This window comes from Pongo abelii, chromosome 7 (genome assembly GCF_028885655.2).
Source record: "Pongo abelii isolate AG06213 chromosome 7, NHGRI_mPonAbe1-v2.0_pri, whole genome shotgun sequence".
Taxonomy (NCBI): domain Eukaryota; kingdom Metazoa; phylum Chordata; class Mammalia; order Primates; family Hominidae; genus Pongo; species Pongo abelii.
Window position 1 is genome coordinate 116,551,374 of NC_071992.2, and position 16,732 is coordinate 116,568,105.

General features: G+C 40.7%; 1 protein-coding gene across 2 annotated transcripts in view; it reads right to left on the bottom strand.

Annotated features, from left to right (window-relative positions):
* SNX31 (sorting nexin 31) overlaps window positions 1-16,732 on the bottom strand; it is a 76,771-nt gene that overhangs the window by 18,408 nt on the left and 41,631 nt on the right. For both annotated transcript variants that reach the window (XM_063726466.1, XM_002819332.6), the window contains 2 exons: window positions 9,202-9,294; window positions 5,502-5,705 (listed from right to left, as the gene is read on the bottom strand). In XM_063726466.1, the coding sequence (XP_063582536.1) occupies window positions 5,502-5,705; window positions 9,202-9,294 (297 nt within the window). The remainder of the gene's footprint in view (window positions 1-5,501; window positions 5,706-9,201; window positions 9,295-16,732) is intronic.

The window sequence follows — 16,732 nt, forward strand, 5'->3', positions numbered from 1 at the left end:
GGAGGCAGAGCTTGCAGTGAGCCGAGATCGCGCCACTGCACTCCAGCCTGGGTGACAGAGCGAGACTCCGTCTCAAAAAAAAAAAAAAAAAAAAAAAGAAAAAGAAAAAGAAAGCTTAAAAGCAAGCATTAAAAAAGTAAAACTGGCCAGGCATGGGGGTTCATGCCTGTAATCTCAGCACTTTGGGAAGGTGAGGCAGATGATTGCTTGAGGCCAGCAGTTCAAGACCAGCCTGGGAAACATAGCAAGACCCTGTTTCTACAAAAACTGAAAATTAGCTGAGCATAGGCACATGCTTGTAATCCCAGCTACTTGGGAGGCTGAGGAAGGAGGATCTCTTGGGCCCACAGGGTTGAGGCTGCAGTGAGCCATAATTGTGCCACTGCATTCCAACCTGGGTAACAGAGTGAGACCCTGTCTCTTAAAAAAAAAAAAAAAAAAAAAAAAGTAAAACCAATCCCAAGTAATTTAACTGCATGCCAGAATAAAATCTAATACTCTTTAAAGGAATTCAGTAAAATGCAACATTCAACAATGTAAAATTTGCAAAGTTTAGCATACCACAGAAAATTATCTGGCTTGCATAGGAGGAGGAAAATATGATCTGCATACAGTAGAAAAATCAATCAATAGTGCTTACTCAATGCCAGGTGATAAAAACAAACAAACAAACAAAAAGTACAAAGAAAAAAGTATCAATCAGTAGAATTAGATCCAGAAATGACAGAGATGATGGAATTAGTAGCAAAAATATTGAAACTGCTATTTAAAGTATGTTCCATACACTCAGGAATTTGGAGAAAAATAGAAGCATGATAAGGAGAGAAATGGAAGATATAAAAAAGATCTAAACAGAACTTCTAGAGATGAAAAATACAATACTAGCAGTAAAAATGCACTGGATGGGATAAATAGCAATGTTAGACATTACAGAAGAAAATATCAATAATCTTAAAGCTATAGCAATAGAAACAACCCCAAATAAAGCAGAGAGAGAAAAAATACTGAGATAGATAAAATCACAATGGGATACCATGTCACATCTATCTACTATGTTGGCTATAATAAAAAAATAATAACAAGTACTGGCCAGGATGAGGAGAAATCAAAACCCTCCACTGCTGCTGGGGATATAAAATGGTGCAGCCACTTTGGAAACTAGGCTGGCAGTTCCTCAAAAAGTTAAACACAGAATTATCATTTGATCCAATGATAATTCTATTCCTAGGTATATACTCAAGAGACATAAAAACATATGTCTACACAAAAGATTGCACACAAATGTTCATAGCAGCATAATTCATAACAGCCAAAATATAGAAGCAACCCAAATGTCTATCAGTGGATGAATGGGTAAAATGTGCTATAACCATAAAGTGGAATATTATTTGTCCATAAAAAATAATAAAGTACTGATGATACATGCTACAAGAATGAACATGGGAAACATGCTAAGTAAAAAGCTAGTCACAAGGATCACATATTAAATGATTCCATTAATATAAAATATCCAGAATAGGCAAATCTATTCTATAGAGACAGAAAGTAGATTAGTGGTTTTTTAGGGCTGGGGGGATAGGAAGGTGACAACTAAAGGGTATGGGGCTTCTTTTTCAGGTGATAAAGTGTTCTAAAATTGATTGTGGTGATGGCTGCACAACTCTGTGAATATACTAAATACCATACCATTGAATTGTATACTTTATATGGGTGAATTGTATGGTATGTGAATTATATCTCAATAAAGTTGTGACAAAGAAAGACACATGTGATATTGGTGGGGGAATATACACATAGATCAGCCAAACAGAACAGAGAACCTAGAAACAGACCCATACAAACATGCCCAACTGATTTTTGACAAAGGTATAAAATAACTCAATTGAGGACAGACAGTCATTTCAACAAATGGTACTGGAGCAACTGGACCTCCAGAGGCAAACAAACAAACAAAAGGTTGGGGATGGGGGGATAAACATCTTATTTTTATTTTATTTTATTTTATTTGAGACAGGGTCTTGCTCTGTCTCCCAGGCTGGAGTGCAGTGGCATGATCTCAGCTCACTGCAACCTCTCCCTCCCGGACTCAAGGGATTCTCCTGCCTCAGCCTCCCAAGTAGCTGGGATTACAGGTGTGCACCACCACACCCAGCTAATTTTTATAGTTTTAGTAAAGACAGAGTTTCTCCATGTTGGCAAGACTGGTCTCAGAATCCTGATTTCAAGCGATCTGCCCACCTCGGCCTCCCAAAGTGCTGGGATTATAGGTATGAGCCACTGTGCCTGGCCTGATAACCTTATAAGTCTCATGCTCCATACAAAAATTAACTGAAAATGGATCATGAACTTACATGTAAAACCCCTAACTGTAAAACTTTTAGGAAAAAAAATAGAAAAACTTCAGCATCTATAACAGGATTTATCAAAGAGTTCTTGGACTTGACAGCAAAAGCACAATCCAAAAAAGGAAAACTGATTAATTACATTTAATCAAAATGAAAAATTTTTGATCTGCAAAAGACCTTGTTTAAGAGGATGAAAAACTATAGAGTGGGCCAGGTGTGGTGGCTCACACCTGTAATCCCAGCACTTTGGGAGGCCAAGGCGGGCAGATTGTTTGAGGTCAGGAGTTTGAGACCAGCCAGCACAACATGGTGAAACCTCATCTCTACTAAAAATACAAAAAATTAGCCGGGCCTGGTGGCACATGCCTGTAATCCCAGCTACTTGGGAGGCTGAGGCAGGAGAATCCCTTGAACCTGGGAGGCGGAGGCTGCAGTGAGCTGAGATTGCACCACTGCACTCCAGCCTGGGCGACAGAGCAAGACTCTGTTTCAAAACAAAAATGAAAACAAAGAAACAAACAAACAACAGCAACAACAAAACCAAAACTATAGAATAAGAGAAAATATTTGGAAACCAGAAGGCCAACAAAGAACAAGTATCTAGAATATATAAAGAACTCTCAACACTCAACAGTAAAAAGCCAAACAATCCAATTCAAAAATGAGTAAAAGATATGAGAAGACATTTTACCAAAGAAGGTATACAGATGGCAAATAAACACATGAAGATATTCGGCATCATAAGCCATAGTGAAATGCAAACTTAAGTCACAATGAAATATCTTTACACATATATTAGAATGACTACAATAAAAAAAATAGTGACAACACCAAATGCTGGTGAGAATGCAGAAAACTGGTTCACTCATACATTGCTGATGGGAACGTAAAATGACATAGCCATTCTCAAAAACAATTTGGCAGTTTCTTTAAAAAGTAAACATGCAATTACCGCATGACCCAGCAATTGCACTCATGGGCATTTATTCCAGAAGAATGAAGATTCATGGTCAGACAAACACCCGTATGTGAAGATTTATAGCAGCTCTATTCATAACAGCTAAAAACTAGAAACAACCAGTGGTTCTTCAATGAATAAATGGTTAAGCAAACTTTGGCACATCCAGACCATGGACTGCTGCTCAACAATAAAAAGAGACAAACTACCTGGATAAACTTCCAACAAATTATGCAGAGCAAAAACGAGCCAATCCCTAAGGCAATTGATATTTATAGAATGTTCTACCCAAAATGGAAGGCACATTCTTTTAAGATACATGTGAAACATTTACCAAGATAGATCAAATTTGGGGCCACAAAACACGTTTCCATACCTTTCAAAGGGCTAAGATCATACAATATATTTTCTCTGACCTCCAGGAGGAAAGAGTGGTGTAGGGAGAAGGGTTAGGAAACTGTTCAAACCATCCACACAGGGCATGTTGAGACCAAGCTGTGAGTGCAGAGATAGAGGGAATTTTTTTTTCTTTTCTTTTCTTTTTTTTTTTTTTTTTGAGGCAGGGTCTCACTGTTGCCGAGGTTGGAGTGCAGTGGCGTAATCTCAGCTCACTGCAGCCTCTGCCTCCCAGGCTCAAGGGATCCTCCCACCTCAGCCTCCCCAGTAGCTGGGACCACAGGTGCACACCACCATGCCTGGCTTATTTTTGTATTAGTTTGTAGAGATGGGATTTTGCCATGTTGCCTGGGCTGGTAAGGGAGACTTTTGAGGGACAACAGAGTATAGAATGGATAGGCCTCCATTAGCACTTAAATGTGTAGGGTCAGAGAGAGAGAAAAGTCAGAGATAATTTCAAGATTTCTGGTTTGGCAATTAGGGTGTGGTAGTGGAAGTTCCCTTGACCAAGTAGGGAACACAGGCAGAAGAACCCCATGAAAGGCATAAGGAGATGGCCGGGCGCGGTGGCTCACGTCTGTAATCCCAGCACTTTGGGAGGCCGAGGCAGGTGGATCACGAGGTCAGGAGATTGAGACCATCCTGGCTAACATGGTGAAACTCCGTCTCTACTAAAAATACAAAAAATTAGCCGGGCGTGGTGGCAGGCGCCTGTAGTCCCAGATACTCGGGAGGCTGAGGCAGGAGAATAGCGTGAACCCGGGAGGTGGAGCTTGCAGTGAGCTGAGATCGCGCCACTGCACTCCAGCCTGGGAGACAGAGCAAGACTCCGTCTCAAAAAAAAAAAAAAAAAAAAAAAAAAAAAAAAAAAAAGAAAGGCGTAAGGAGGAAAGGACACGTCTGCTTTGGGGAAAGGCTGCATTTGAGATGTCTGTGAGACACCTGGTTGAAGGCATCAGAGGTAGAAAAAACTGGGCCTTTGAGAAGGGTCTGGGCATTGATTTCGAGAATATGTAGAGGAATGATGCTAGAATGCAATGCCAGAAACACCAGAATTTCAGGAATGCTCAGAGGGAGAAGTGGCCCACGAAAGTAGGGGAGAAAGGAGAGAGATCTTTGAGAAGTAAGAAATGGTTGACAGTATCCAATGCCACAGAGAGGTCAAGTATGAGCCCAGCTAAAAAATCCCCAGGGATTCCATGGATTTAACAAGTGGGTGTCATGCTCTGATAGCTTTTGTCCTCTATTAGTTAACCTCAGTTTCCTGTGTAAAGAGGATAACACCACTTAGCTCACTGGGGTCTTACAGGCTGAATTAAATAATAGATGAGACAGTGCAGCACAGCCCCTGGTACAAAGTGGGCACTCAATAAATCTAATAAAGGTTTCTCTCGGGAGGAGCTGGCAATGCAAGCATGATGCCAAGGTGTTGTAAGAAGAGCTCTGCCTGTCAGTGCCAATCTTGAAGGGTAGAGACCTTGTCAACACTGAGCACACAGTAAGTGCTCAATAAATAGTAGCTGTTATTGCCATCTGCTGTTATTACTACAGCCACCCTTCAAGCAGTAGGGAGTCCTGCTGTTGGGAAGGTGGAAAGATCAATGTCTCTGCTTCTCTGGGTGGGGAACGTGCATCAGACTACAGATAGGTTTTACTGCTAGGTGATATTTAACGTGGCTTAGATGTCACTCCACTCAAGGTACAGATTCAAATGGCAAACCTGTCTCCCTAGTGTCAACTTTGTCATCCAAGGGTACTAGGATTTTTAAGTCATGGGCAAAGCAAGGTGCCAAGATACTCACAAGGAAAGTGACCTGCCAGCACTTCACCCTGCTCATCTGGAAAACGATGTCCTGGGTCTGGCTGTCAGGCAGGGTGATGCAGCAGCTGATCTCATTATTGCCAACAGAAAGAACAGCTCCAGAGCCTGGTTCTGGGTAGTCACAGGTACAAGGATCCAGCTGCAGGTATCCATAGTGCTGTACCTCCCGGGCCAGCTCCAAAAACTGCTCCAAAAAGGGTGATGTGGGGGGAGGGGAGGCAAGAGGAAGCAAAAGACTACTTGAAACAGATGAAAACCTCATGTCAGAAGCTACTGTCATTCTAGGATAATACATGGAACTGAGTCACAGTGAAAGCTCCTTTTCTTGATCATGCAATTGGAGATAACGCCCCTGGTGCTCACCAGAAGCCCAGGGGAAATTCATGGAGTGTCCTTCTAGGGAAGGGACCATTCCTGCCTCTTTCACCATTGTGTCTCTGCCCCTGTTATGGTGCTTGGTACACAGTGAAAATGAAAACATTCCATGAGTAAAAGAAGAATGAAGAAAAGAGTCCATAAAATGGATGAACAGATATGATTCTGTTTCAGCAGATTATAATAGCAAGTAAACAAAAAAGTGTATGTTGGCTTTTTTTTTTTTTTAGACGGAGTCTCACTCTATCACCCAGGCTAGAGTGCTGCGGCATGATCTCGGCTCACTGCAACCTCCGACTCCCTGGTTCAAGTGATTATCCTGCCTCAGCCTCTCAAGTAGCTGGGATTACAGGCACGTGCCACCACACCCAGCTAATTTTTGTATTTTTAGTGGAGACAGGGTTTCACAATGTTGGCCGGGATGGTCTCGATCTCCTGACCTCGTCATGACCCACCTGCCTCAGCCTCCCAAAGTGCTGGGATTACAGACGTGAGCCACTGTGCCTGGCCTAAAATGTTGGCTTTTAAAAAACTAAGCTGAGATCTATGTAGGAAGAAAAGTAGTTCATTTCTACAGGCTGCTTTATATGATGGTGATATTAATTGCCAGAGAAAGAGATTTTAGAAATGGCAATGAGGGTACGAGCTGGTCTGCTTTCTAAATAGAATTCCAGAGAGCCCCCAGTTGCCCAGGGAAGACTTTTAAAATTTAGCTTTTCCCTCTGCTTCTGAAGTGACCTAAGAACTGAGGACAGTTGCAGTCACACCACTGATCAAGGCATCCTGTCACATTAACGTCTGTCCAGGGCTTTTCATTTTATTAATGATTGCATTTAAATAAGCTGGTATAGGTTTGGTGACCTCCACTCTGTTCTTCCAGCTTTCACCATGGGCCTGGCCTAATGGTATGTGAGATGTGCATGTGGAGAACAGAGTTCCCACTTTAGCACATGGTTGAATCAGAAAGAAGACTACCTAGTGGCAACTTGTGATCCTTTCCTGAAGCAAGGTAACTCACACCTCCTTTACAAGGACTCCGGAGGCATTCTCTGATACAGTGATACAGGCCGAGACAGAAGCAGTAAGGGACAGCTGACTCCTGATCTCATGCTGGCAGGAGTATTGAAAGCCACTGTCCCATCCAGCCCATGTGTCAGCTCATTGTGCTATGGTCCAGGCTTCAGCTTGGGAGATGCATTAAGGTGCTGGCCTTCAGTTGGGTCAGTGAGAAACATCAGAAAGGACAGGTTGCAAGTACATGGTACTTGTGCAGTGATTGGGGGCAGGAGCTGAGTCATCTTGTCACAGAGCAGACAGAGAGTAGTGTCATGCTTTTGCTACAACACTTTCTAACTGATATGGTATAAATTTATAATTGTTTATCTTATTGTTTGATAACACTTCTTTAAAATTGTAATAATCTCTTGGCTGCAATGAGCTAAAAGAAAGGAAAGTGTTTGTTTAATTAAAAGTGAAGCTCTATTTTGCAAGAAAGTCAGTGATGAGTAAGTAACTTATGTAAAACCCTTGTTGGCATTTGACATTCGATAAAAGGGTGTTGTGATATTACTGACTATATGAACACCAGAAGACAGAATTCTACAAGGATTCTCTACTTGAAAATTAGTTAAGATTGTACCTAAAAAAGACAATTTAACATACACAGCTGCAGAAAGTATGTTTATATTAATATATTTAGATTTTGATCAGGGATTGCTAAACTTTTATGTAAAGAACCATCTAGTAAATATTTTCAGCTATACAGACATATGGTCCCTATTGCAACTTACCTCTGCCACTGCAACACAAAAGCGGCCTTAGACAATACATGAATGAATGATTGTAACTGTGTGCCAATAAAACTTTATTTACAAAAAAAGTGGCCCATGGACCACAGCCTTTCTCTGATTTAGATCAAATGCCTCTTTTTTAAGTTAATTTCACTCATTTCACTTCCAAGTTTTCTTGTACATAAAGTATAGTTGTTAATGTGTTTGCTCCATTAGCAGAAGAACTTGACAAACAAATAATGTTGGTTACATATCAGTACATGCAGATGCTTTGAGAGAAAGTAAATTTCAATAAAAATTAAATTTTTTATTCAATTTATGTACTCAAAGCAAAGCTTTTTTAAAATAGCATTATTACAAATAGTATGGTAAATTCAGATAAAATGTTTATCATAGAAGATAAAATTTATTTTGTGGAAAAACTACAAATACACATTTTGGCAGGGCATGGTAAGAACAATATTCTTACTAAATTAAGAAGTTTATAGGGCAGATATGTATGAAGACTTGGTTGTGGCATACACAGTTTGTAGTCGTATCTAAAGTAACAGCAACATTCTATCCATCAAAATAGAAGCTTCACTTGTCAAAATTTACAAACACACAGAGAAACTGAGCTCTTTTTTTTTGTGACACAGCTGAGGTAGAACACTGGGCTAGCAGGTGGGGGGATACTAAATTGTGGCAGTATGTGCCTTTCCTTTTTCTTTTTTTGCAGTTCATCAATAAAAATCTCAAAGGTCTGAGCCTTTGAAGAATTATTTTCTGTTACACATAAATGAGTCCTCTAAATTTTGGTTGTATTTCGTTCAAAAATCAATGTTGCAGTTGTGAACACTGGCAAAGTCAAAAGAATTTTTAAAAAGACAACACAACAAAACAGAGGCCATTTCTTCTGTTAAAATACATCTTGTCTGTCAGACACATTCGCTGCTTGGGGGCAGGAGGTATGTGATTTGGTAACACCTTTATGGAAACTTTAAAAATGAATGTTTAGAAATATATCCTAAAGAATAATAGAACACATAGTCAAAGAGGATGTTGGCTGCAATGTTCAGGGACTTCAGCCAGGAACTATACCAGGTGCTGTGAATACACAGAGTATGTATAAATTAGACACAGCCCTGGGCCTCATGGCTCTTGCTGCCAAAGTGATTTATAGCAGCTAGAGCTGGAAACAACCTGACTTCCAATAATAGAAAAGTGGTTAGCCAAACGATAATATAACCATAAAATGGAATACTCTGTAGTCACTAAAAATAATGCGGAGGATCTATATTAATTAACTCAGCAGAGGACTCACAATATACCGTCTGTATTTTTTTTAGAATCTTTAAACAATAAAGCTTTTATTAATTCTGTACTCAGAACAATCAATGAAGATATTCTCATTTTTTTAAAAAGAACCCCATTTTTAGTGCTTGGTAGGTTTATAAATTACAGAAACAGTTCAATTCTAATATGTTTCTTTAACTCCCTTTCAAGGGATTTCTCTTGGAGCAATATTTGATTCACCTTTGTTTGATTGTCTTCTTTCTGGAAAGCTTCTAATTTCTGCCTCTGCGCCTCTGTGGGTTTGGCCCATCCTTTTTCAATGTCCTGTATTGCCTTAAAATAACGTAAGTTGCAAAATTAGCAGTCTTAGCAGAAATTAATCAATCTGACAAAAACATACTCTTGTATGAAGGGATATAAAAACAAACCCAAGTGGATATATATTTAGGGATTTAGCGTGTTATAAGCCTTATTTTTTAAATTAGTAAGAAGAGATTGTTCAACAGCTTGGGGACAATTGGCAACACTTGGCAAAAAAGAAAATAAAATTAGCTCTTTCCCCACACCACCCAATCGAATAAATTCCAGATAAAGATTTAAATGTATAAGACCATAAAAGAATCAGGAAAAAAATAAAGGTAAATATTTTTATCTGATCTTGAGGTAGCGAATATCTTTTTTAAGATACAAAAACAAAATGTCATAATGAAGAAATCGTCATATATAATTATGTGAAACATAAAACTTCTGTACATGAAAACTAACAAGAACAAAACTAAGAATCAAATGGAAAAACAAGGAAAATGATTGCATCATATATATCAAACAGTTAATATTTATATAAAGCAATAGGAAAAATGTAAGCATCACCAAAAGGAAAATGGACAACAGCTATGTATTGGCAATTGACAAAATGGAGTTCCAAACAATAAGTATATTTGAATCATAAACATAGATATTGGAAAAAATATATTGATAAGGCCATTAATGCTATTGTTTATAACAATGAAACATTTTCAACTTGATAGCGGCAAACACATGTATAGTGCTTACTATGTGTCAGGCAATGTTCTAATTGCTTCGGAACAAAAGTCAATCCTTACAGCCACCCTGTGATGTAGGTACTGTTATGAAATGCCCCAAAATAGGTAACTGAGTTTGGGTATAACTAAATAATATGCTACGCTATCATTAAAAATTACACAGAATATTTAACAACATGGGAAATGTATGTAATGTACATGAAAAATATCAAACTGCCAAGTAAGAGTCTAGTAGTAAACCCTAATTTTTATAAAACAACAAAAAATAAATATAAAACAACAAAAAACCCTCATATGGATACTTACGAGTCAAGGAAATGGATGTGCAAATACTTGAAATGTATGAAATAAATATACCCGAAGAGTTAATTAATAGTTTATATATCTGGTTGATTTAAGATTTGGGGTGACATCTACTTTCATTTTTGAATTCTTCCACATTCGCAAACTTTTTATAAGATAAAAACTAATTTCACATTTAAAAAATTAAAGTTGAATATATTGTTGGGTCCTGTCTGGTCAGCCTAGGGTAACCACCATCAGCAAGTGTTCCCAAACTCCAAATCCTTAATGGGGTTCTTGGTTGCCTCCTAATCCACTGCATGCTTCAGCAGAACGACACTGGGCTCAAAGGCAGAAATTGCCTGGAAGGCAATGGCCCCCTGTGGAAGCGCGTCAGGACTGTGGTGAAGCAACATGAAACGTGGAAGTAACAAAGCCTGTTGTCTCAGCCTACCCTCCCTGGGTTAGGCACCTTTTCCTGTGCTCTTTCTCTCTCCTTTCGGCACCCAGCTCCCTTCCTCTTTAGCCAGTCTGGCCCCAGGGAGGCCGTGGAATCCGCTGTCCACCTCCTCAGCTGCACACACTCGGCCTGTGCTGCTCTGACTTGTCATGACGGGCAGAAATGGCCATTGTCCCTCAGGCTGTCAACCACTAAGGGAAGACCCCGCACCCGTCGTCTCAGTGTGCCTTGCCCGGTGTCCTACATACGGCAATGCCCAGCATTCTTTGCCAATTATCAGGCGCTTATTTTCACCTTAGTCTGAACATAAGCCTATCTGTTACATCCCTCAGTGATATTGGCAGGCTATGCTTTATCTCCCAGAGAAGAATGAAAAGCTGAATATGCCTTAAATATTGCAGTTTAGGCTGGGGGAAAAGGACATGGGATTTAGAGAGGAGAAGAAAAATAACTAATATTTGTAGAAAACTTGTTTTAGGTCAATTTTGTCATTGACTTTTTCCCAACTACAGTGGTCCCTCTTATCCTCGGGGGATACTATCCAAGACTCCCAGGAAGGATGCCTGGTACTGTCACGGATAATACCAAACTCTATATATACTGTTTTTTCCTGCATATACATACCTATGTATGTATACATAAACTATGATAAAATTTAATTTATAAATTAGGCACAGTAAGAGATGAACAACAATAACTAATAAGAAAATAGAACAAGTATAACAATATGCCAGCATCACTACTCTTGCACTTTAGGGCCATTATTAAGTAAAACTGGGGCCTTGAACACAAGTGTTGGGATACCAGGATGGTGATAACTGAGATCACTACTAAGTGACTGATGGGTGGATGATGCAGACAGCACGAAGAAACTGGACAAAGAGATTATTCATGTTCCGGGCCAGCAAGACGTTTCATCACACTACTTAGAATGGCGTGCAATTTAAAACTTATGAATTGTTTATTTCTGAAATTTTTTCACTTAATATTTTCAGACCATGCTTGACTGCAGGTAACTGAAACCACAGAAAGCAAGACCAAGGATAAGGGGGGCCTACTCTATTCTATGGAGAGGAACAATACCACCATTCTACAGATGAGTAAATTGAGGTTCAGAGAGGTTATGATATTCAAGATGACCCAGCGAGTAAGTGGCAGGAGTTAGAGCAAACCCAGGTCTGGACACTACACCAAGCCCTCCTTCCCTTGCTCAAGCCACTGAATTCTTACCAGGTAGGCAGCTACCCACCCCAAGGCTTTCTCCGTGTCGCCAATTCTTCTTCAAACCAAACCTACAGACCATACGAGAAAGCATGGGTGTGAAGAACAAAACGCTGCCTTCTTTCCTGAATTGTACTTGATGGTAGAGCCCAGTAAGGGCTGTTAGCACAGGGGAACAATATTGAAAAGAAGGGATGGCTGTGTAAAGATAAACGGGAGTCACGGCAGTAAATACTAACCCAAGACATGTCATTCACCATCAGAGTAACTGGATCCTCAGACACAGAGATGCAGATGTCTTACAGCAAAGGTAATGTAACTGTTTTGTTTCATTACTTTTTTTTTTGTGATGGAGTTTTGCTCCTGTTGCCCAGGCTGGAGTGCAATGGCACAATCTCGGCTGACTGCAACCTCCGCCTCCCGGGTTCAAGTGATTCTCCTCTTTCAGCCTCCCAAGTAGCTGGGATTACAGGCGTGCGCCACCATGCCCAGCTAATTTTTTGTCTTTTTAGTAGAGACGGGGTTTCACCATGTTGGTCAGGCTGGTCTTGAACTCCTGACCTCAGATACCTTGGATGATTGGCCTGCCTTGGCCTCCCAAAGTTCTGGGATTACAGGCGTGAACCACCACACCCGGCCTTTTTTTTTTTTTTTTTTTTTTTTTTTTGAGACAGTCTTACTCTGTTGCCCAGGCTGGAGTGCAGTGGTGTGATCTCAGCTCACTGCAATCTCCGCCTCCTGAGCTCAAGCCATACTCTTGCCCCAGCCTCCTGAGTATCTGGGACTACAGGCATGTGCCACCACACCTGGCTAATTTTTGTATTTTTAGTAGAGACGGGGTTTCACCACATTGGCCAGGCTGGTCTCAAACTCCTAATCTCAGGTGATTTGCCCACCTCTGCCTCCCAAAGTGCTGGGATTACAGGCATGAGCCACTGTGCCTAGCCTTAGATCATTACCTTTGAAAAGAGTTGACCCTGATTATGGGTTCACAAGTCATCACTCAAATGTGATATTATACAGTGCCTCACTCTGAGTAGGTCCGGACAATGAGAGTCGAGTCTAGACAAGTCTACTCAGTTACATGGTTCCCTGAACACTGGCTGAGAGGGGCTTATGCAGAACTGAACTTAAAAAATCAAGCATCCTAAAGGTGCTGCAGATAGAAAAAAAGAAAAAATAATAAAATAAAAAAATTTAAAAATCAAGCAAAATTACATAAGCCATGGTCTTCCTGAGCTTCAGTCACACATGCTCTAGTGTCCTCTGCAGAGGGCACAGTAGTGAGAAATGGAGGTCATATGCCTCTCAAAGGCAGGCACTGGCCACTCGGCTCTGGCTAAAGCATGGTGGAGAAGGACAAGGGACGTGTGTGCCTGGACAAGGTCACCAGGCCATAGGGGATTCAGGAAGCCAAAGGTCAGCCCCCCTTCACTCACCAAGTCATGGGCCCCAGCGCAGGACTAGTCCCACCTGGAGGATGAGGTGCCTTTTTCTAATTTGCATCACTGTCCAGGCCAGCAATGGCCCTGCTGAAATGCAGGCCCAGAATTGACTGAGCCTTCAAAATTTATACTTACTTATAGTTTTAAATGCAATCTCTCATTTTTAAACTCAGGTTAAAAGAGGAGGAGAAGAAAGGAAACAGGCTGTGGGAATTCAGTTGACTCGTTGGATATCACTGGGCACATCTGCTTTAGAAAATCAAAGCTGTGCCCGTTAATAGTTAATTATGATGGCTCCATTATTTATCAGAACTCAAGAGCTTTTCATGTTAACTTTTTTAAAGGATGACTGCTTCTTAGTCTTTTTTTTTGACAGAATCTTGTGCTGTCGCCCAAGCAGGAGTACAGTGACGTATTCTTGGCTCCCTGCAACCTCTGCCTCCTGGGTTCAAGTGATTCTCCCACCTCAGCTTCCCAAGTAGCTGGGACTACAGGCATTTGCCACCGTGCCCAGCTAATTTTTGTATTTTTAGTAGAGATGGAGTTTCACCGTGTTAACCAGGCTGGTCTTGAACTCCTGACCTCAGGTGATCCACCTGCCTTGGCCTCTCAAAGTGCTGGGATTACAAGTGTGAGCCACCGTGCCTGGCCACTTCTTAGTCTTTCACATATCCCAGGCACCCAGGACACAGGAGGAATGAGACAGTCTCTGCCCTTGGCCATTCAGAGTCTGGTTGGGAGAAATGGGAGGAAGGTAGGCATTTTCTTCTGGGGAGAGCCAAGGCAGGCCTCCCAAAAGAGGCACTGATTATGGTCCTGACTCTCCTGCTGACCTTGGACCCACCTTTGACTTCTTAGCTCCTCTACCCAGATTCAGGGAACAATGATGATGGTGATGATGATAATAATGATGACAAATATTATTATGATATCAACTACAATTTTTTGGAGACTTTGCCAGGCAATGAGCTAAGGTTTGAATGACAGTCTATTAAAGCTTGGAGAAAACTTAGAGATGATGTTAGTTCCACCTCGTCTCAACAGGGAGATGTCGTGGTTCAGAAGGATATGGTGGCTGGCCCAGGGTCACCCAGAGAGAGGACTAGTGTCAGAACAAGGGAAGGAATTCATTTCTGAAACTGCAATTCAGTGTGCCTCCCATGAAGCCACATTTTTTTTAGCTTTGAGCAGAGGAAGTACCATCATCTGTTTCCCTCTGGTTATAAATCTTTAATGAAGACAGATTTAAAAAGTCACATTATGATGCTCGAAGCTCTGACCTCTCATCACACAATGAGAAGCAAAAGACATGCCATAAAGATGATATTTCCCACAGGAACGATATTAGAATTATGTGATGCAATCTCAACCAAGGACATGGTATCAAACCAGACACAGCTAATAATGAATCATAATAGCAAGGATGGGCCTCAATAAACATTTAAAGTGGGAAATTCTGCTCTAACTCGTATCAAGTACACTGAACGTGATTTTTTTTTTTTTGAGACAGGTTCTTGGTATGTTGCCCAGACTGGAGTGTAATGGCATAATCACATCTTAACTGACCTCTGCCTTCTGGGCTCAAGCCATCCTCCTACCTCAGCCTCCGGAGTAGCTGGGACCACAGGCACACACCAACACGCCTGGCTGACTTTTATATTTTTGGTAGAGATGGGATTTTGCCATAGTGCCCAGGCTGGTCTTGAACTCCTGAGCTCAAGTAATCCACCTGCCTCAGCCTCTCAAAGTGCTGGGATTACAGGTGTGTGCCCCCGTTCCCAGGCTGAACATAATTATACATGTATTAATGTATAATACGGAATGAACTCAAAGCTATATTCTAGCCATAAAAATACAATAGTGAACATTAAACATTTAATAAGTGGTATTTTGATTTGCCCTCTTAGAATTTAGAAGAGCTTTGGGATCTTGATCTATAAAAGTCACTTAAGGAGGCATGGGCTAAGTTTCTTTTCCTCTTCTACACCCTCTGGTAAGCCAGGGTATCAAAATCCACCCATTGACCTTTTTCTATGCCCAAAGTACTACAGTAGGTTTTATTAACATTCCACTTGAAAAGCTCATTAAAAGTAATAATTTATCCACCATCTCTCTCTCTCGTGAGTTTATAAATCTACCGAGTATAGAAGCTTAGAATCACGCTAAATAAAAGCCACCTGTAAATAAGTGTTGTTAAATTTCTTTATCTACAATTTCTATTAATCCAAACCCACTACTCAATCTTTTGTCAGCAAACCTAATGTTTTTCTTCCTGAAAGTGTGGATGGTGCCAACTACCTTACAGAGTTGTTATGAAGCTCCAATGACATAATGCACTTAATTAATATGATGCCAGGCCCACCACAGGGCTTAATGCTGACATCGTGCCAGGAACAGTTCCAGTTTCTGGGGATGCAGCAGTGAACGAATAAATACCCACTTTCAGGGAGAAATCATTCCAGTAGGGAAAGAGTAAACAAATATACACAACACACACACATACTTACATTGGCAGATGGTAGAAATACTACAGAGGAAAAAGAACAAGGACATTGGGATCTGGGGTTTAGCCTGAGTGAGATGGAAAGTCTGGGAGGGGTTGGAGCAGGGCAGGGCTGTGACCCACCACCCTGCCTGCTGCCTGAGAATAGACTGTGAGATGTTCTCAGGGAACTCACTGAAAGAAGTTTCTGAGCTTTCTTCCCAGAATTGTGGAGCCAAGCCTGGAAAAGATGAGGTCTCCAAAGATGGCAGTGTGGTGAGTGTGAACACCTGGGGCAGCTGGTGACCGGGGTGTGTATGTTGGGGGCACAACTGGCTGACCATTCCACGACTTGGCAGAAGCTTCATCACACGAGGCAGGAGAAAGGAACTGAGGCCTAGCTCGAAATTTACTTTATTAGAGGCTGGGGGTAGGAGTAGGTAGGGCCAACTATGTAATTTTCAGGGTCTACCTAGTGCAAAATGAAAATGCTGTTCAAAAATTTAAAATTTTGGGTAATGGGCACAAAAAAATAGAATGAAGAAGACCTAGTATTTGCTAGCACAACAGGATGACTATAGTTTAAAAAATTAATTGTACATTTAAAAATAACTAAAAGAGTATAATTGGAGTGTTTGTAACGTAAAGGATAAATGCTTGAGGAAATAGATACCTTATTTACCCTGATGGGATTATTACACACTGCAGGCCTGCATGAAAATATCTCATGTAACCCATAAATATTATATATATACCTACTATGTACCAATGAAAATTTAATTTTTTTAAATAAAAACTAAAAATAAAATGAAGAATTTCAAGATGGTAACAGCGATCA